This window comes from Cricetulus griseus, assembly GCF_003668045.3.
Source record: "Cricetulus griseus strain 17A/GY chromosome 1 unlocalized genomic scaffold, alternate assembly CriGri-PICRH-1.0 chr1_1, whole genome shotgun sequence".
Taxonomy (NCBI): Eukaryota; Metazoa; Chordata; class Mammalia; order Rodentia; family Cricetidae; genus Cricetulus; species Cricetulus griseus.
Window position 1 is genome coordinate 120,425,855 of NW_023276807.1, and position 17,332 is coordinate 120,443,186.

Below are 17,332 nucleotides of genomic sequence, written 5' to 3' on the forward strand. Positions count from 1 at the left end.
ATAGAAGCAAGTTTTCATCCTAACAATGTAAAAATTAACATCACTACTAATTCAAGATAGCTCAGGATATCAACAAATATTTCTTGATAATTTTCACAAGATCAATCTGGCATGGTTGAAAAACACAACAGTATATCACGTTAATGGCTACAGCAGTAGTTCTCAACCTTCCTTATGCTGCAATCCTTTAATGTAGCCATAAAATTATTTTTGTGACTATTTCATAACTGTAACTTTGCTAATGTTATGAATTGTAATATAAATATCTGATATGGAGAATATATGATGAGAGACCCCCTAAAGGGGTCATAACCCACAGGTTGAGAATCAGTGGGCTACAATGTATATGTATATGATCATCTAAAAGAAATTTATTTAAAATACCTTAATGTTCTAATAAAGCAAACAAAGCAAAATCCAGGAAGTATCAAACCTCCTCTGTGATACATATATATTCATTCTTAGCCCAGATACCTCAACAGACTGAATACACAGCTTTGCTATGGAACGTAGATTTAGTATATTCAGTCTGTTTCAGAATTAAGACACCTACAAGAAAAACCCTAAATTTAACAACTGAAAACAAAACAATAGTCATTTTTAAATACTTTCCCAATCCCTACAATTCTAAATTGGTTTAACCCAGAAAAGCATGAGAGATAGCTACAATGGTTGTGATTTCTATGCAATATTTCCTAAAACATCGGTAACGTGTGAACAAAGCAAGCCTTTCTACAATCAATCTTTTGCAAATACATAAATTAATATTAGAAATATAATTAGAAAATCAAATTAGTTTACACAGATAAAATCAATAGTATTCTATTTTCTGGGTCAAAAATCATTTCCCTTGTAAACCAAGGACCTGAGTTCAGTGTAATGATTAGAAAAACCAACTTCAAACCTCCACAAGTTGTGAAGCACAAGTTTTCTATACATACTACACACAGACACACAGACACACACACCCTACCTTTAAAAAATAAAGAATCTGCTGGGCAGTGGTGGCGCATGCCTTTAATCCCAGCATTTGGGAGGCAGAGGCAAGTATTTCAAGGTCAGCCTGGTCTACAAAGCTAGTCCGAAGAAAATCAGTACTACACAGAGAAATCCTGTCTCAGAAAAAAGGTCACTTAAAGAGTCAACTATTTATTCTCCAAGGTCAAACTAAAATAAACCATTTAGCTTAAAAGTGCTATTGAGTTACTTTTAAATTGTACAACTGTGGCCTTAAAGCAGCAGACCGTTATTACCTCTTACCTCAAGCCCTAAAGGTATTTGCCTACAATCATTCCATAATAACAAACATCAAATTTTAATTCATGCTAACTTCCTCAACTGTAACTCAATTATTGTGCTACATAGAACTTTATTATGTTGTGTTCTTAAGACCCATTTTAATTAGTTTAACTGGTATCTTAACTGGTTACTTTTCTATTATTGTGAGGTGACACCCAGTCAAGGTAACTTTCAAAGTCTGAATTCAAGACCATTATGGCAAGGAGGATGGGAGCAAAAAGGCATTTCACTGGAGCAGTAGCTCAGAGCTGGAGGGAGAAAGACAAACTGTGACCCACCCCTAGTGACACACTTCCTCAAACAAAACCATACCTTCTCCACAAAGCCACATTTCCTTAGAAGTCTTTCCCAAACAGTACAACTGGGATCCCAAGATTCAAGTATTTGAGTCTATAAGGGCTATTCTCACTCAAACCACACCTGGTTAGTAAGATTTAAGTCATCAAGCCAATAATGTACTGCCACTACCTCCAGCAGCAACCGTTAGCCATGTTGACCTCACACTGCTAATCTGAGTGTCAGTAATTAGCGTTGTAATAAAGACCAACATATTTAGAATAATTCTTGAGGTGTCTTCATCTTCTGAAAACTTGTAACTAATTATCAAATATCAGGACTAGTACCAACTCAAGATCCTAGGATAGAAGAAACATCTTGGTTCTCAAATTCCCCATCTGCTAAGACCACTGTGTCCTGTTGGCCAGTGAATTCTTATACAGTTAGAATTTTAGTACTCAATCTGCCACTAATAGCTCATAATCCACTGAGTGTGAATCTTAAATGTTCTGTACCACCAAGTTTCTTACTGAGTAGGATTTGTATTTTGCTTGGTAGGACCTTTTGGTTTCTTTCACCTTCTTGCCTACCTTTAAGATTAAAACAAATATACAAATGTTATCATCTAGATGGTATAAAAATACTTTTGTTAAAAATTTATCTCTTCAAGCTTACATGGGGCAGTTTACCGTATGAAACCCAAGATGGCCATTCATTTTTCCTTCTCTCATATGTCAACCACATCCTCTTGACTTTTAACTTTTCTTGGCTTTCTGGCACCTTACCCTCAAATTATACACTAGAAAAAATTCTCAGTAGACTATCAGAATAATGACAGGGAAAAAAAAACAAAACTCATGCCCTCCAAAAAATTATACTTTATTTTATATACTGTCTCCAGACTGAGTCTATTTTAAAATTCCAAAACCAAAGTTACTCAGATAACCAAAACATTTTCAGAATGGAAAGGAAATTACATAAATCACTCTATACCTGTCTCCTACTTCACTAACAGAATCTTTAAGGGAGAACCCACAAAAGTTCCATACAAGGCAAGTATAGGAAAACAGAAACATAAACCCTGTCTCAAAGAATAGTATGGCTCAACTAGACAAGACATTAAAAATTCTTATCTCTGGCCAGGCGTTGGTGGCTCACGCCTTTAATCCCAGCACTTGGGAGGCAGAGGCAGGCGGATCTCTGTGAGTTCGTGGCCAGCCTGGTCTCCAGAGCGAGTGCCAGGATAGGCTCCAAAGCTACACAGAGAAACCCTGTCTCAAAAAAACAAAAAAAATAAAAATAAAAATTCTATCTCTGATCTTATACTGTGTCCATAATAACCTAGTTCTTTAATATCATAAAAGCAATCTGGCATGAAAATGCATATACAAGTTTGTTCAATGTATTACTATTTTTTATTATAAATGAAGTAACTAGTATTTTCTAGAGTAAAAAAGTTAACTGCTCCACATGGTAGCACATGTCTTTAAACCAACACTCAGAAAGCAGAGACAGGCAGAAATCAGTTCTAGATCATCCAGATAGATAGATAGATAGATAGATAGATAGATAGATAGATAGATAGATAGATAGACAGACAGACAGACAGAGAGAGAGAGAGAGAGAGAGAGAGAGAGAGAGAGAGAGAGAGCAAGCAAAGTACGGGAGAGCTAGGGCTACAGACACCCTGCCTCAAGCACACACAAAGAGTTGTGATTACCACAGAATGATGTCTCAGCAAGTAAAAGCACTTCTACACCTGATAATAGGAGTTTTCATCTACTGGAATCTACACGGTAGAGAGAACCACAAGTTGCTCTGTTATATACTCAACACATGAGTCATGATGGTCCATGCTCAAACCCACACACAAATTTTATATATTTAAAGGCTTGAAAACTAACCTTTCCCTTAAGGGAACAAAGAAAAAGAAAAACATTCTCTTCCTTACGCCTGAAATTCTTTCATCCTTATACCTAAAACCTTCTATTAGCTTCAACTGGGTCTTAAACTTCAAATAGTAATCTTTCAAACTAAGATACAGTTCATTGGAAAAGCACTTGACTAGTGAGCACAAGATCCTGGGTTAGACTCCACATCAACACCAAAACAACCCAATTTCTCATCTAAATTGAATCCTCAAGTTATTCTTCCATATAAACACCATGTTCTGCTTCAGATATATGAAACCTTGTATTTGCATTTACTTCTGATAGACATGGACCAGATTAATTTCTTTCTACTGCAAAGTCTAACACATAAAGAACTGTTAAATAACTAAACTGTTAAATATTTCTTGGTAAATCCTGGATTCCCTCAATTGCAAGCTTCTTTTAATTGTGCAGCTGGGAAAAAAATTCATCACCTTAAATTTTATCACCTTAACTGCCTTAGCCATAAAGTCCAAAATATTTTTCTAAAGGAAAGAATATCAAACTGTTCCCTTTCACAAGTTATCTGCTCCCTGAAAATAACTGAGAAATTCCCTATATCTATTATAATTCATACTACAAAGTTCTTCAATCTTGCAAAGATATTACGGGTCAATGTCTTCTTCCACACATCACGATGAATAACAGTCACAATGGCATTCATTCCTAACCCACTAGCTTTCACAGACTGGACTGTTTCTTTGGCTTCCTTGAAGCTATGTCCAGTTTTTTGTTCTTTGATTTTCTTTTTCATAATTTCCATCCCAAGACTACAACAGAGAAATAAGTTTGAGGCCCCAAGACACCTAGCAATCATCTAATCAAATACAAAAACCTTGTCCTGGTAGCCATTTAAGCCTAGAATATGTCAACTGATTTGTACTCGATCAAATTATCTGCAAACAGCAGTACCCTATATAATACTTAATGCATCTCAACCTTTGGAAACAACATATTATGGATACTATATAGGACCAATTTTAAAGACATACAAATATAACCTCAAACTGTCTAAATTCTGAGACATTCAAGAAAAATCTTTTTTCCCCCTTTTCTTTTCTGAGACAGGGTTTCTCTGTGCAGCCCTAGCTGTCTTGGAACTTACTCTGTATATCTAGCTGGCCTCAAACTCAGAGATCTGCCTACCTCACCCTCCCAAGTGCTGGCATTAAAGGTGCATGCCACCACCGCACTGCTAAGAAAAATCTTTAAAAATCAGTCTTCTTGGGCTGGAGAGATGGCTCAGAGGTTAAGAGCACTGACTGCTCTTCCAGAGGTCCTGAGTTCGGTTCCCAGCAACCAACCACATGGTGGCTCACAGCTATCTGTTATGAGATCTTGTGCCCTCTTCTGGTGTGCAGATATACATGGAAGCAGAATGTTGTATACATAATAAATAAATAAAATATTTTTTAAAAAATCAGTCTTCTTTACTATTCTTTTTGTATTAATTCACTTGACTACTTGATGAATATATGAGGACTTTAATTTCTAGATAGGAAAATAGCTCCAGTGTAAAGAACCGTCCTACCCAAGCACTCTTCCTACTCAATTAATTATACAACTGACCTTCAATTTATTAAAGCTTTAGCTATTTTTAATACATGAGTTTTCAGTGAGTTAATATACTGCTAGAGCAAACATATCTAGGTACTTTTACAACAATGTTTAGTGAAGTAGTCCTGTCAATTAAAATTACCACTAGCAATATTCCCATTAAATAATAGTTACAATTACAATTTTTCTTTCCTTAAAGGTAATGAAAAAAATATACCCATATACCCATTTCTGAGACTGTTAACAATGCCAGGTCAGTTTTAACTACTGAACAGATTGTAAAAACCAATTAAGCTTACCTTATTGGAATAATTTTTCTAAAGCTTAATTACAATTTCTGAGAATTGCTTAATAAGATATGATACCAAAAATGCTTTCACTTTGAACTATTGCACCTGTTTGTTACTCTTTTAACCTGAACCAGTCTTTCACAAAGCTGTATCTTCTGAAAATCTACTCTTCCTCTACTTTCTGCCACATACACTATTCATATGGCTTGTAACTTCCTAAAATTCCAAACTATTTTTCCCCTTAACTGTATGTAATCAAATGTTGAAAAAAATATTTCTTTTAGAGTTGAGGAAAATCTATTATGAAATTATGAAGTTCTAATGAAATGAAACACATCCAAGAACTAGAAAAAAGTAAAGTAATAGCTAAAATGTAGCTGGATGTTCTGATTAAAGAATCTTTTAAGTTATACGTTTTAAGGAACATACTAAGTATTTAATAACAAAAATATGTAATTAAGATCTGATTTAAGTAGTAAGAGTGAAAATTCTCGAATATGGATGAAACAAAAGATGGTAAATATACAGAATCTCATATTGTTCTACTTGTGCAGACATTTGAAATTTTATACACTATACAAGTTTTCCTGATCCAATAACGTCTCATTTATCTCATTACAATGTATATTCACACCACAGGTTCATATCACTGACCACTTAACATGTGTTCCAAGTTATGTTTACAATGCAACTGAAAACCATACCATAACCCAGTTATTTCTAAAACTGGCAAAATGTCCTACAAATGCAGATAAATAACAGCAACAGGAGAAAGATTTGTTGAACAATATATATATCTACTTATCCAGAATGTAACTCTAAGACACAGAAAACTAGGCAAGTGTAAGTTATAAGTCTCAATATAATGATGAGCATACCAGCTATAAACAAGCAGGATGTTAAGGAGGTATGAGAAACACATTACAGAAGATTCTTCTATGAACTCATGCACAACAAGAACTGTACTATTAATTTTCCTTACCAAAAATAAATCATATCCCACCCACATCATTTGTTCTAAAAGTAACTTTTTCTCTAACAGACATTTTTAGTCTTTATCATATTTAACTGAACAATATACTAAAACCTCACATTTTATGCTATTAGAAACATTTCACAGATGTAGCACCACATAACTAATCTTCGAAACAACTTCTACTGAAGAAACTGATTCAGAATATTAAGAAATCATCTGGCATGTCTAAGACTTTAGAATAGTACTTCATACTATTCTAAAACTGGTAACTCCACTAGCAAAACTCTCTAACTAGTAGTAGAAAACTACAATCAGAGAAGCATCCATTTTAAAGATAGATTACTTACTTAAGAATGGTTTTTGCACTACTGCAGTCTTCAAATCGAATGGAGTATCCAACTTCCTGGCCTAACATTACATCCATCTCATCAGCGACTCTTTGAGCCACACTCATTGCAGCCACTCTTCTGGGCTGTGTACAGGCAACTCCTCTTTTGGGTCCTGGCAATGATCGCATATACTCCACACACCACTGTGGTATCTATGAAATAATTTCACATTTAAATCTTTTTATACTTTGCCTGAATACAATATGCATCATCAATTTAGAACAAAATTCAATTATGCAAACAAGCTATTTATGACATAGGTAAAATAACATGAGCTCTCTAAGCCAGAAGGATTCATAGGTAACACTGATGTAATATAATTATACTATTCAGTGGGCAAGGTCCACTCAGACGCTACTCACTATGCTCAACAGTACATCACTATTTTTTAAACAATGGAAAAACACACCCAATTTAAATTGTACCCTTTAAAAAATTCTAAGTCTCAAAAGCAAAATATATTATAGTTCTGAAAATTACATATTTTTAATTATAAAGTGTAGGCACAAGCATACATCCTCTTGTGGCTATAAATTGCAATCCATCAAAAGGATAACACTCTTCCTCCTCCTCCAGGAATGGCACATACAATGACAGTACCTTAGGTACCATCTTTGAAGTAAGTTCTTAAAATAGACACCTTCAAGTTCAACAGCACTGAGAGCAGTAGCCAAGGAAAAAAGGGAAAAGAATATTCCAAGCTCAAGGTAGTCATTATGGTGAGCTGTTCACTTTGTAGACATGAAGGGGTTCTCGCATTGTTTGGGTCTCTAGTTATTTAACTGGAAAGAGTAAGATGCAGATATTCACCACCTGCAGTTAAGAATCCTCTGCCACAAATTACCTGGATCTGTCTCCACCAAAGCTTCTGAAATCCTAACAAGTTATAATACTACAGAATGCAGAGGGTTTGGAACTAAGTTTTTTGTTTTTTCTTGGGGGGGGGGATCGAGACAGGGTTTCTATGTGTAGCTTTGTAGCCTGTCCTAGAATTCACTCACAGAACAGGCTGGACTTAAAACTCACATAGTTCTGACTGCCTCTGCTTCCCAAGTGCTGGGACTAAAGGCCTACATCACTACCCCTCACAGGGCAGATCAAAGTAGTTACATGAATGCCATGTGATGAAAAATGTTAGTTGGTATACTGTTATATAATTTAAGATTCCTTTAGTCATTAGGCTAACTACTGTAAAAAAGAAATAACTCAAGAGGAGACAATCATGTTGTTTCTCCAAAAACAGTATGTACCTTTCAAGGACTTAAATAAAGAAAACTGAAATAACACTATCTCCCTAGTTCGGTAAACCAGCAGTCCCATAGTTGGGTACTTTTCTAGGAAAGCTTCATTCCTGTACCTTCCTTTTCACCAACCCTCCTCCAAAAGTAGAAAGTAAAATGTGGCGACCAAGCAACTGAAATTCAAAGCATTGACTAGCAGATTAAAGGAACAATTAATCCTTAATTCTTAAAAATGTTCAGATTTAAAAACAAAGATCCATTCTAATAGAACAAATGACTAAACCTCATTTTAGAAATAAAAATTTGGTTGATTTGGCAGATCTCAATCTATTGGGAGTTCTTTGTACTCTTAATTGATAACAGTAATTTATCAATGAATTCCTAATAAAAACCCATCTTCTGTAAACCTGCATTTTTTTTCTACAAAAGATAATTTTTCAAACAAAGCTTTTCTAGTAGGGCACATATTTTCACATTCCTAATCTTAATGTCTGTCCTGAGACAGTTTCTCTGTATATGCTAATCTGCAAACTAACTTCAAGGCAGAGCTATAAAAAAATTTAAAATGGATAAATATGAAAAATACATAGCACTTGACTGTCTCAAAGTGCTAATTTAACAAACACTGGTAATACTATATAAATATATTGGTAAAACATCTGAAATAATTTAAAATTTGATGACATTAATAAATTTAGAACTATAATATCTCAAGAATTTTTTTTTAAGATTTCAACACATTAAAGTTTGAGGGCTTTTTTTTTGTAACAGGGCCTCTTTCTATAGACCAGGCTGCCCTTAAACTCTACCGTCATGCCTCTGCCTCCCAAGTACTGAGATTAAAGATGTCACTACACACACCTCAAAGTTTGAGTTCTTAACATCAAGTTGCCCCTCAAGTCTTTTTAATATTTTTTGGTTGCTACAGTATCAAAATGTCTCCATGAAATATTCAAACTGACTTGTAGAACACAATTTTTAAAAAATTAAAAGAATAAATCTCAAGCCAGACATGTTTCATGTCTGTAACCACAGGTTTAGACAGGAGGATGGCAAACTAGAGTTAAGCACAGACTACTTATCTTTTTTCAAAAAACAAAACAAACAGGGGGGAAGCATATAAATCAATGGTAGAGCACTTGCCTAGCAGCATGATCAATTATGTTTACCTATATTCATAAAAATGAAAAATGAATCTAGTAGTATATTATCTTTGTATATCACAATGAGTAATTATTAAGTTCATTCCAACATTTTCCTGAATTTTATAATTTTCTGCCACATCCAATGACTTCTTAACTGATAGTTTTTAGTTTAGAACACACAAAAAGCAGTAAACTTCACTCAACCCAGATAGGAAATGCATATTAATCCCTACAAGTACTACTACTTTTCACCTATCAGATTAAGAGAATTTAAATTTGGGGATATAACCCAACATTTTATGGATGCCTATGGGGGTGGGGGGAGAGGTAAGTTGATATCTTCCCTAAGGAAAGAAGGGCTATTTGTTTACATGTATTACAACTATAATAAATCCAAAGCTAGCAAACAAAGCCTATGCCCAGCAAGTAAACAAGCCTGACAACTTGAGTTCAATCCTAAATACCTGTTGTCATGAAGAGGACTCGCCCAAGTTAGCCTGATTACCACCCATGTGCTAGGGCCTGGGCGCACCCATACCCCAACATATACATATGAATAGATGCAATAAAATACAAAAAACAAAAACAGGCTACATTATCTATCAACAGGGTCTAGTAAGTCATGGCTTCTTCAGTTTAAAAACTACAGGCAACTAATGAGACATCTGTAACCTTGTTTAGTACTATATGGGGCTGGGAAGGCAAGTGGCTACAGGTCACAACTAGAGACTTTGCACCTTTGTAGCATTTCTAATCTTTTTCTTTCTGTAAGATGGGATATCATGTAGACAAGGGTGGCCTTGAATTCAGAGACCTGTCTATCTGATTCCTAAATGCTGGAATCAAAAGGTATGAGCTAGCATTACTGGAAACTTCAATTTTTGACACTTTTCTTTCTTTCTTTCTTTCTTTTTTTTTTTTTTTTTTTTTTTGGTTTTTTGAGACAGGGTTTCTTTGTGGCTTTGGAGGTTTTCCTGGGAACTAGCTCTTGTAGCGCAGGCTGGTCTCTAACTGACAGAGATCCACCTGCCTCTGCCTCCCGAGTGCTGGGATTAAAGGCATGCGCCACCAATGCCCAGCTATATTTCAAATATTTTAACAAAGAAAACAACCCCAATGTTTCAGATCTCTCCACTCAAGCACTAGAAAACAAAGTTTGTACTCCTAATTTCTACTGTCCCAGAGTTTTCCTGCTATACTCAGAATAACAAGATGAGAAGATAGCAGTTATTTTCCTGTATAGACTAAGAAATCAACCCTCTTTACTAAAATAACACCCTAAGTCACTAAAAAGCGTTCGCCAAAGAACTCTTCTTCAGGATATTCTACACGACATACAATTGCAAATGAACAGAGAAATAGAAAATGACTATCATGACCAAACCAGCACATTTAGTTAAATTTAAACACTAGCATAACATATTTACCATAGTATTTAACAACTCACCTGTGTTGTCTTACCAGACCCAGTCTCACCAACCAGTACAAATGACTGATGTCTAACAAGAATATCTGTAAACCTATCCTTGTATTCCCAAACAGGGAGCTGAAGCCGTTTCTTTAGAATATCATAATATCGAGGCGTATGGGGCAGGTTAGTAAACGGATTAATGCACTGTGGAAGTGATGTGTGTCCTGCGTGCCCAGTGTGTGTTGAATGGGCAGAATGTGTAGAATGTGTTGAATGAGCCGAGTGGGTTGAGTGAGCTGAATGAGAAGCTTTTAGAGGAGGCAATCCAGCACTGATAAGCATAGCGTTGGTGGAAGCTCTCAATTCTTTTTCCTTTTCTTTCTCCCTCTCCCGTTCTCTATCTCCTCTATCGCGTTCTCGGTCACGATCTTTAGATCGGTCTTCTCTATCCCGGTCTCTATCCCGGTCTTTCCTGGAAATATAAAAATTTAAAAATCAGAGTGATTATGTGTATAACATCTCAACGAATTATTAGAAATGATCGGATTTTTCATGCACCACCAAGAAAATTCTTTACTAGACAAGGTCTCTAGTTCCATCCTTCTAAAACCTTAATAACTGATAGGAAGACCATCAAAATGGCTCAGCAGATAAAGGTTTGAGCCTAAGCCTGACAGTCTGAATTCAATACCCAGAACCCACATGGTGATAGGAGAGGACCAACTCTTCTCAGCTCTCAACACAAGATGTAATATAATAAAACTTAAAAAAAAAAAAAAAAAAAACCAAGTCAGGCACTCAGGAGGCAGAGGCAGGTGGATCGTTCACTATAAATCTATACACACCTTGATGAATCAAAATGAAATGTAGTCAAATTAAAAACAAAGTTCACAGACTACAGAACTGTTGTAAAAATTAAGTAATTTCTACTGAACTAAGGATAATTTTAGTCATTTCTGGTATCTACAACAGATAATCCTAATGGAGTAAATTCAACTCATATATATATCACAAAATGCCAAGAGGTTTTCTGACCTGGACTAAAACAATGAGGCAATGTGGAGACAACAGAAACAAACCCCTAAATCTGTCATTGCTCTTTACTTACAACACATAAAGTTCATTTCCTGTGACACAAGTATCTGTACAGTACAGCAGGAAAGCGCATTCACTCTCCACAGTCTTTTAGAGGAGAAACAGTAAAAACCTTAAGCAGAATACAACTAAAATGCTTACTAAACAGCACAGAATGAGAATCGTTCAGCCACAGCACTGGTAAGTTGATAATTGTATCTGATTCTGTTCATAAAATATGGGACTCTATTCCATACAAACTTGCAGGGAAGAAAAGCCCTATTAGAATGTGACTTCTCCCATCCTAACTACCCACTACAGATTTATGAAAAATACAACATAAAGCTGAAATAAATCCTCACATGCCACCCAAAACCCAAAGAAATCAAAACTATATAGGTAAAAGATTACTTAAGAACTACAAAACAGCTGGGCATTGGTGGCGCACGCCTTTAATCCCAGCACTTGGGAGGCAGGCAGATCTCTGTTGAGTTCGAGGCCAGCCTGGTCTCCAGAGTTGAGTGCCAGGATAAGCTCCAAAGCTACACAGAGAAATCCTGTCTTGAAAAACAAAAACAAACAAACAAACAAAAAAGAAATACAAAACAACAACAACCAGGCCATAGTGGTACACGCCTTTAATCCAAGCACTTGAAGGCAGAGGAAGTTCTGAGTTCAAGGCCAGCCTGACCTACAAAGAGAATTCCTAGACAGCTAGGACTGTTACACAGATGAACCTGCCTAGAGACAGTCCCCCAAAGGAGGGAGAGAGGAAGGGATATAAGTCTTAAAATTTCAAATTTGAGCCTTATCTTTGAAATATATCACATTCATTGCTACTTTTGCTTCTCATTTAAGTGCTCTTTAACTGGGCATTGATATCAAATCAAAAATGTAAGTTTATAAAGCAAAGAAAGACTCAAACAGCTCAAGGACTGGATACCTTTGCAGGCCTAGTGATTTGGTGGGTAAAAGCACTTGCTGTGAAAGCAAGAAAACCTGAGTTCAAATCTGTTAAATTAGGCATGGCCTTGTGGTGCCTGTAACCCAGCATTGGTGAGGGTGGATCTTCAGAGTTTGCAGGCCAGCCTAGCTGAAAAAAAAAAAAAACGGTCAGCTTCAGGAAAAAAAAAAAAAAAAAAAAAAAAAAAAAAAAACAGCTTCACAATCAGCAGTGTCTCAACTAACTGGGCAATGTATTCAACAGGGGCAGGCATGAGCACACGCATGCACATATACACACACAGAAAAGTTTAAAAAAGGGTTTACATTTGTAGCTATCATTTTGTTATAAAGTACAAAAAGAAACTGAACAAGCATCTTCCATATTTAAGAGTATGGAATCAGTTAAGATACAAACCTAACCTTTCCAAAACTACAAACCTGGGTGAAGAGATACTACACAAAGCAATCCACATAATGTTATGTGAAAAATTAACACCTACACTAACACACACCTTTTCCAGGACACATTTCACCTACAGCTTCATTACTATATCAGAGAAAGAAATAGAATACAAAACACAAGGATTCGATGACGAATAAAGTGAGAATTTAACATCACCCCCAAAAAAGAGGGGCAAGGCAACCAGTTGAAAAACCACAGAAAAGGCCTAAAACTCAGCAAAGTGATGAAGAAAACATTTGGGATGCAGAAAACTACTTCAATGGTCTAGTTTTGCAGTTCACACTAGCTACTCTGAATGACAAAGGTAAGTTTTTAAGTCCCTCTCCAAGCATAGGTAGACTTGTCCATATGCAGCTTCTTGTTTAAAAAGGGCACTTACAAAAAGTTTTTCTCATAAGAATTTGCTAGTTAAGCATAACACTTTTAATTTTAAAGAAAATAAAAACAATACTGGTGTGGAAGTACACATCTTTAACCACAAAACTTGGGAGACAGAGGCAGCAGGCTGATCTCTGGTCTACACAGTTGAGTTTCTAGGATAACCAGAGCGATGTAGAGAAACATTGTCTCAGAAGAAAGACAAAGCAAGCTCTAAATAGTTCTTTAGTCAACACTATGACATTTATCAAGAACAGTCAGTGTTTCCTTGCTCACATGCAAGTTTTGTCTATTGATACAGAACTAATAACATTAAATAAGCTAATACTGGGATAATGTTCTCTGGCCTATCTGAACTGTACCAACGAATACTGGTTACTGCTGATGGCTCAGTTTAAATTGTACATGGAATAGTAACAGGCACAAGTATATTGCCAATAAAGATGTAAACTAGTCATCTACATCAGAGTATTTTATATAAACACTGCTTTTTCTGACAATCTCACTTTCAGAACTTCTAGGCACGTGTTAATATATACATATACACACAGATGCTAATGTTTTTCATCTACAAAATAACAAAACCCTGTGAAGTTACTTAACATTATTGAGCAAGACAGGAGCTGCACCTATGCAACCAATGGGAAGGCTAACAGTGTGGTTATGAGTGAAAAAAATCATAGCATACATCCACACAAATCCTAAGAGCTCACTGGTATTACAGTTCACATTTATGAATAAGCTCTCCAAAGAAAGAAATGAAGATCTGGAGGAATTTCCTGCTTTCTTTTCCTTTATACCTTTATATAAGAACATTTCTTGTCCACTGCACCTAATTATTTAATCTTAGCTACTACACAGGGTTGCACCGAAACACACTTCTACATACAAAGCACCTACAACAGTATCAGGTCCTCTTCTGTAATTAAAAGTTCTGATCAGAAATATTAAAAAAAAACTGTTAGAATGAAAATGTCCTTTTCTTCAGATTCTTCCAGAGCTGTTGAGATGCTCAGCCAGTAAAGCCACTTGCCACCAAGACTGAAACACTAAGTTGACCCCTAAGGCCCATCTGGTGGAAGGTGGTTAACGGAGTACCATGTTTTCTTCTGAAAGCTACACACAAGCAGTGGCATGAATTCACACACACAAAGGTGTACTGAAAAGATAAGACAGGGTCTGGTGACAGCTGGGTTCACAAATTGAAAAGGCCTATGCTGTCAAATACACTAACCAAGAATGGAGGGGAGAGAGGAAGGGATGGGCAAAGGATCTCTGGCTGTCAAAAGTGCATTAAACTAAGTGAGGGGGTGGGAGAAGGATATCAAGCACAAATGCTGTATAAACTCATTACTACAGAAAAACAGTTCTATAAGAAAAGGCACTCAAAAAACTTAGGAAACAGTGTAACAACTGCCCTCCAGAATCTCTAGAAACTAAGGAATCACTGTACAAATGAACTTAACTCTTCTATACTAACAAATATGTAATATTCAGAGGAAACATGAAGCTACCATGATACACCCAAAAAGTCCATTTTACCAAGGTTATGTTTTGCAAGAAAAAGGAATCACCATATACACTTGTAACACGGAAGCCCTAATCCTAATAAAAGCTTTTTGAATGGTGAACATACACACAAAAAAACTATTTCCCAACGTTTATTCCAATGTGACCTCTGACAAGGGAAATTAGTTGTATCTTAGCCAAACGTGACATTCTTTTAGCTTCACAGAAGTTCAGAACCAAATGTCGTCCCCACCTTTTGCAACTCAATAGAAATGTCATTATGACAGGTGGTAATGTCTAACTACATTCCTAAGTTTCATGTTGAGAAAAGTGGAGTTCTAGATGCCACTATATAAAGCACAGAAAAGCTCATTGTAACCCTACTCTCCCTTGGAGAATACACTGTGTTTCTAAGTACTATGACCAGCTCATATACTAGCATTTGGGATTTTTGCATGAGAGGACGGCCTAAGAAGCTGTCTTATGATGCTGTGCTATCACAATGCCTAGTATTACAAGAATTTTTTTAAAAAAATCAACGCAATCAAAATGTGACATTCTGCACACCATGCTCAACATTTCAATCTAATTAGAGTATCAGAACGCATCCTACCCTGACCAATACGTCACACTGATAATTAGAAATCAAGCCCAAAGGACTGTCCGTGAATAAAAACTCAAAGGCCACAGATAAGTCGGTGTCACAGGGCACAAGAAAACGATAAAGCCATGCAACAAATTTGGATATTCGGGCTTCTGTGAATTTTGTTTTTTAGTTAACCAAACAGATCTCCATACTGCCGAAGTGAAAACATTCAACGGCCTAAAGTGGGGAGTAGGAATATAAACCAAAGTACATTTTAAGTGGGAACTGGGAAAGGAAAACTGGGAAATGATAGTTTTAATACAACTGCTTGCATGCTAAATACCTCTTCCCTTTGCGAAAATCTAAGAAAAGGAACCAAACTGCCGGATCAAGAATCGGTGGAAGCATTTCTCAATCTGCACGTGGGTTGTTTGCTCATACATGCTTAACAACACTTTTTGAAAAGTGAGTCCAAAGTGGGGAGGGGATAGAAAGTAACTTATGCAGCGGAGGGGGGAAATACATCTTTCCACAGTCCAACCCCAGTGATGCTAAGCAAGACTGATTTTTTAAGCAAAGCAGGAAATAAAGGAGATGGCGGGAGGGCAGGCGGAGGGCGGAAGTTGGCAACGGCCTCCCCTGAAGTGCCTCAATGGAAGGAGGCCCGTCGTCTCCCGCCAAACAGTGCACCCTGCAGTCGGTTCGCCTCTAGCGCCCAGTAGACTGCTCCCGCCATCGTCCAGGGCCGCCCGCGGCCCGGTGTCCTTGGGCACCGGGTTCCGGACGCTCTTCCCGGCTGCGGGCCTCACGCGAGCACCGAGGCCTCGCGGCCCGCGGCCTCGTGGCCACCACAGGCCTCTCGCCCTAGCCGCACACACTCAGCCCACGCCCCTAGCCGGCCGGCGCTAGACAAAGGCTCGGCTGCCGGGCCTGCTCCCCGCCACAAGCCAACAAAGCCTGGGCCGCGACCGCGCGCCCCGGCCTGCCTTACCCATCGGTCCCCGCACGCTTCTTGCCGGAGGGGTAATCCTCCCCAAGGTCCAACCGATGCCGCTTGGACATCCTCGAACTCCTAGAGCGGACGCTTAGGAAGGAAGGAAGAAGAGAGACTCCAGCAGCCTGATCCACACAGAAAAGGTCCGCTGCTCAACTCGCGGGGACCCCCACCCCTCCCGCCACCACAGCCCGCTCCGTGCGGCCCGAACCAGGAGCTAAAATGGCGGCCGCGACGAGGGCTGGGCCTGCGCGCGCGCCTCCGCCGCGGGCGTGCCGGCGTGGTGCGCGCGCACGCCGACCGGAGGCGGGAACTCCAGCCCCTTCCGCTGTGCCATTGGCTGAAAGGTTCGGCGCCCCGCGGGCTCCTCCCTCTGCCTCGGAGTGGTTCGCCTCTCGGAGCCGCGGCTAGGAGGGACAGAGACGCGCCTCTCGCTGTTCCTTGCAGTCTGGAGTTCACTCAAAAGTTGAAAAAGCCTAATCCTATTTAGGAAATCTATCCGCCAGTGTCTTTATTTTTGCTTTTAGGGTCTGTAGCTCCGCAAGGTTAGGAAAATAATGAAGATCACAAGGACGATAAGTGGCAGAGCAGGGCACAACTATTTTGTAACTCCAGAACCAGAATTTGCAACTGTTACGCCCTATGCCCAACAGGGTGAGAAAAATGATAATTTGCCGCGACTCATTTTGCCCATTTGCCCCCAGAGCAGATAACATCTGTTTATTCAAGCTGTAGGTGTTTTGGATAGGGTGCAGAAAATTGGCGGTAATCTTACTATGCACCTTTTTTTTTTTTTTTTTTTTTTTTTGCCTCCAAGCCTCTCTACCCTAGTCTTCTTCCGTTTGAGTACATATTAGGTCTATGGCAG

The 17,332-nt window shown here is 37.9% G+C and overlaps 1 protein-coding gene across 1 annotated transcript in view; it reads right to left on the reverse strand.

Moving 5' to 3' along the window:
* Dhx15 (DEAH-box helicase 15) overlaps positions 1-16,689 on the reverse strand; it is a 40,526-nt gene extending 23,837 nt beyond the window's left edge. Inside the window, exons 1-3 of the mRNA XM_027386966.2 lie at positions 16,462-16,689; positions 10,552-10,987; positions 6,677-6,870 (exon numbers count right to left, since the gene is read on the reverse strand). Of these exons, the coding sequence (XP_027242767.1) occupies positions 6,677-6,870; positions 10,552-10,987; positions 16,462-16,532 (701 nt within the window). The 5' untranslated portion in view covers positions 16,533-16,689. The remainder of the gene's footprint in view (positions 1-6,676; positions 6,871-10,551; positions 10,988-16,461) is intronic.
* Between the last annotated feature and the right edge of the window lie 643 nt (positions 16,690-17,332).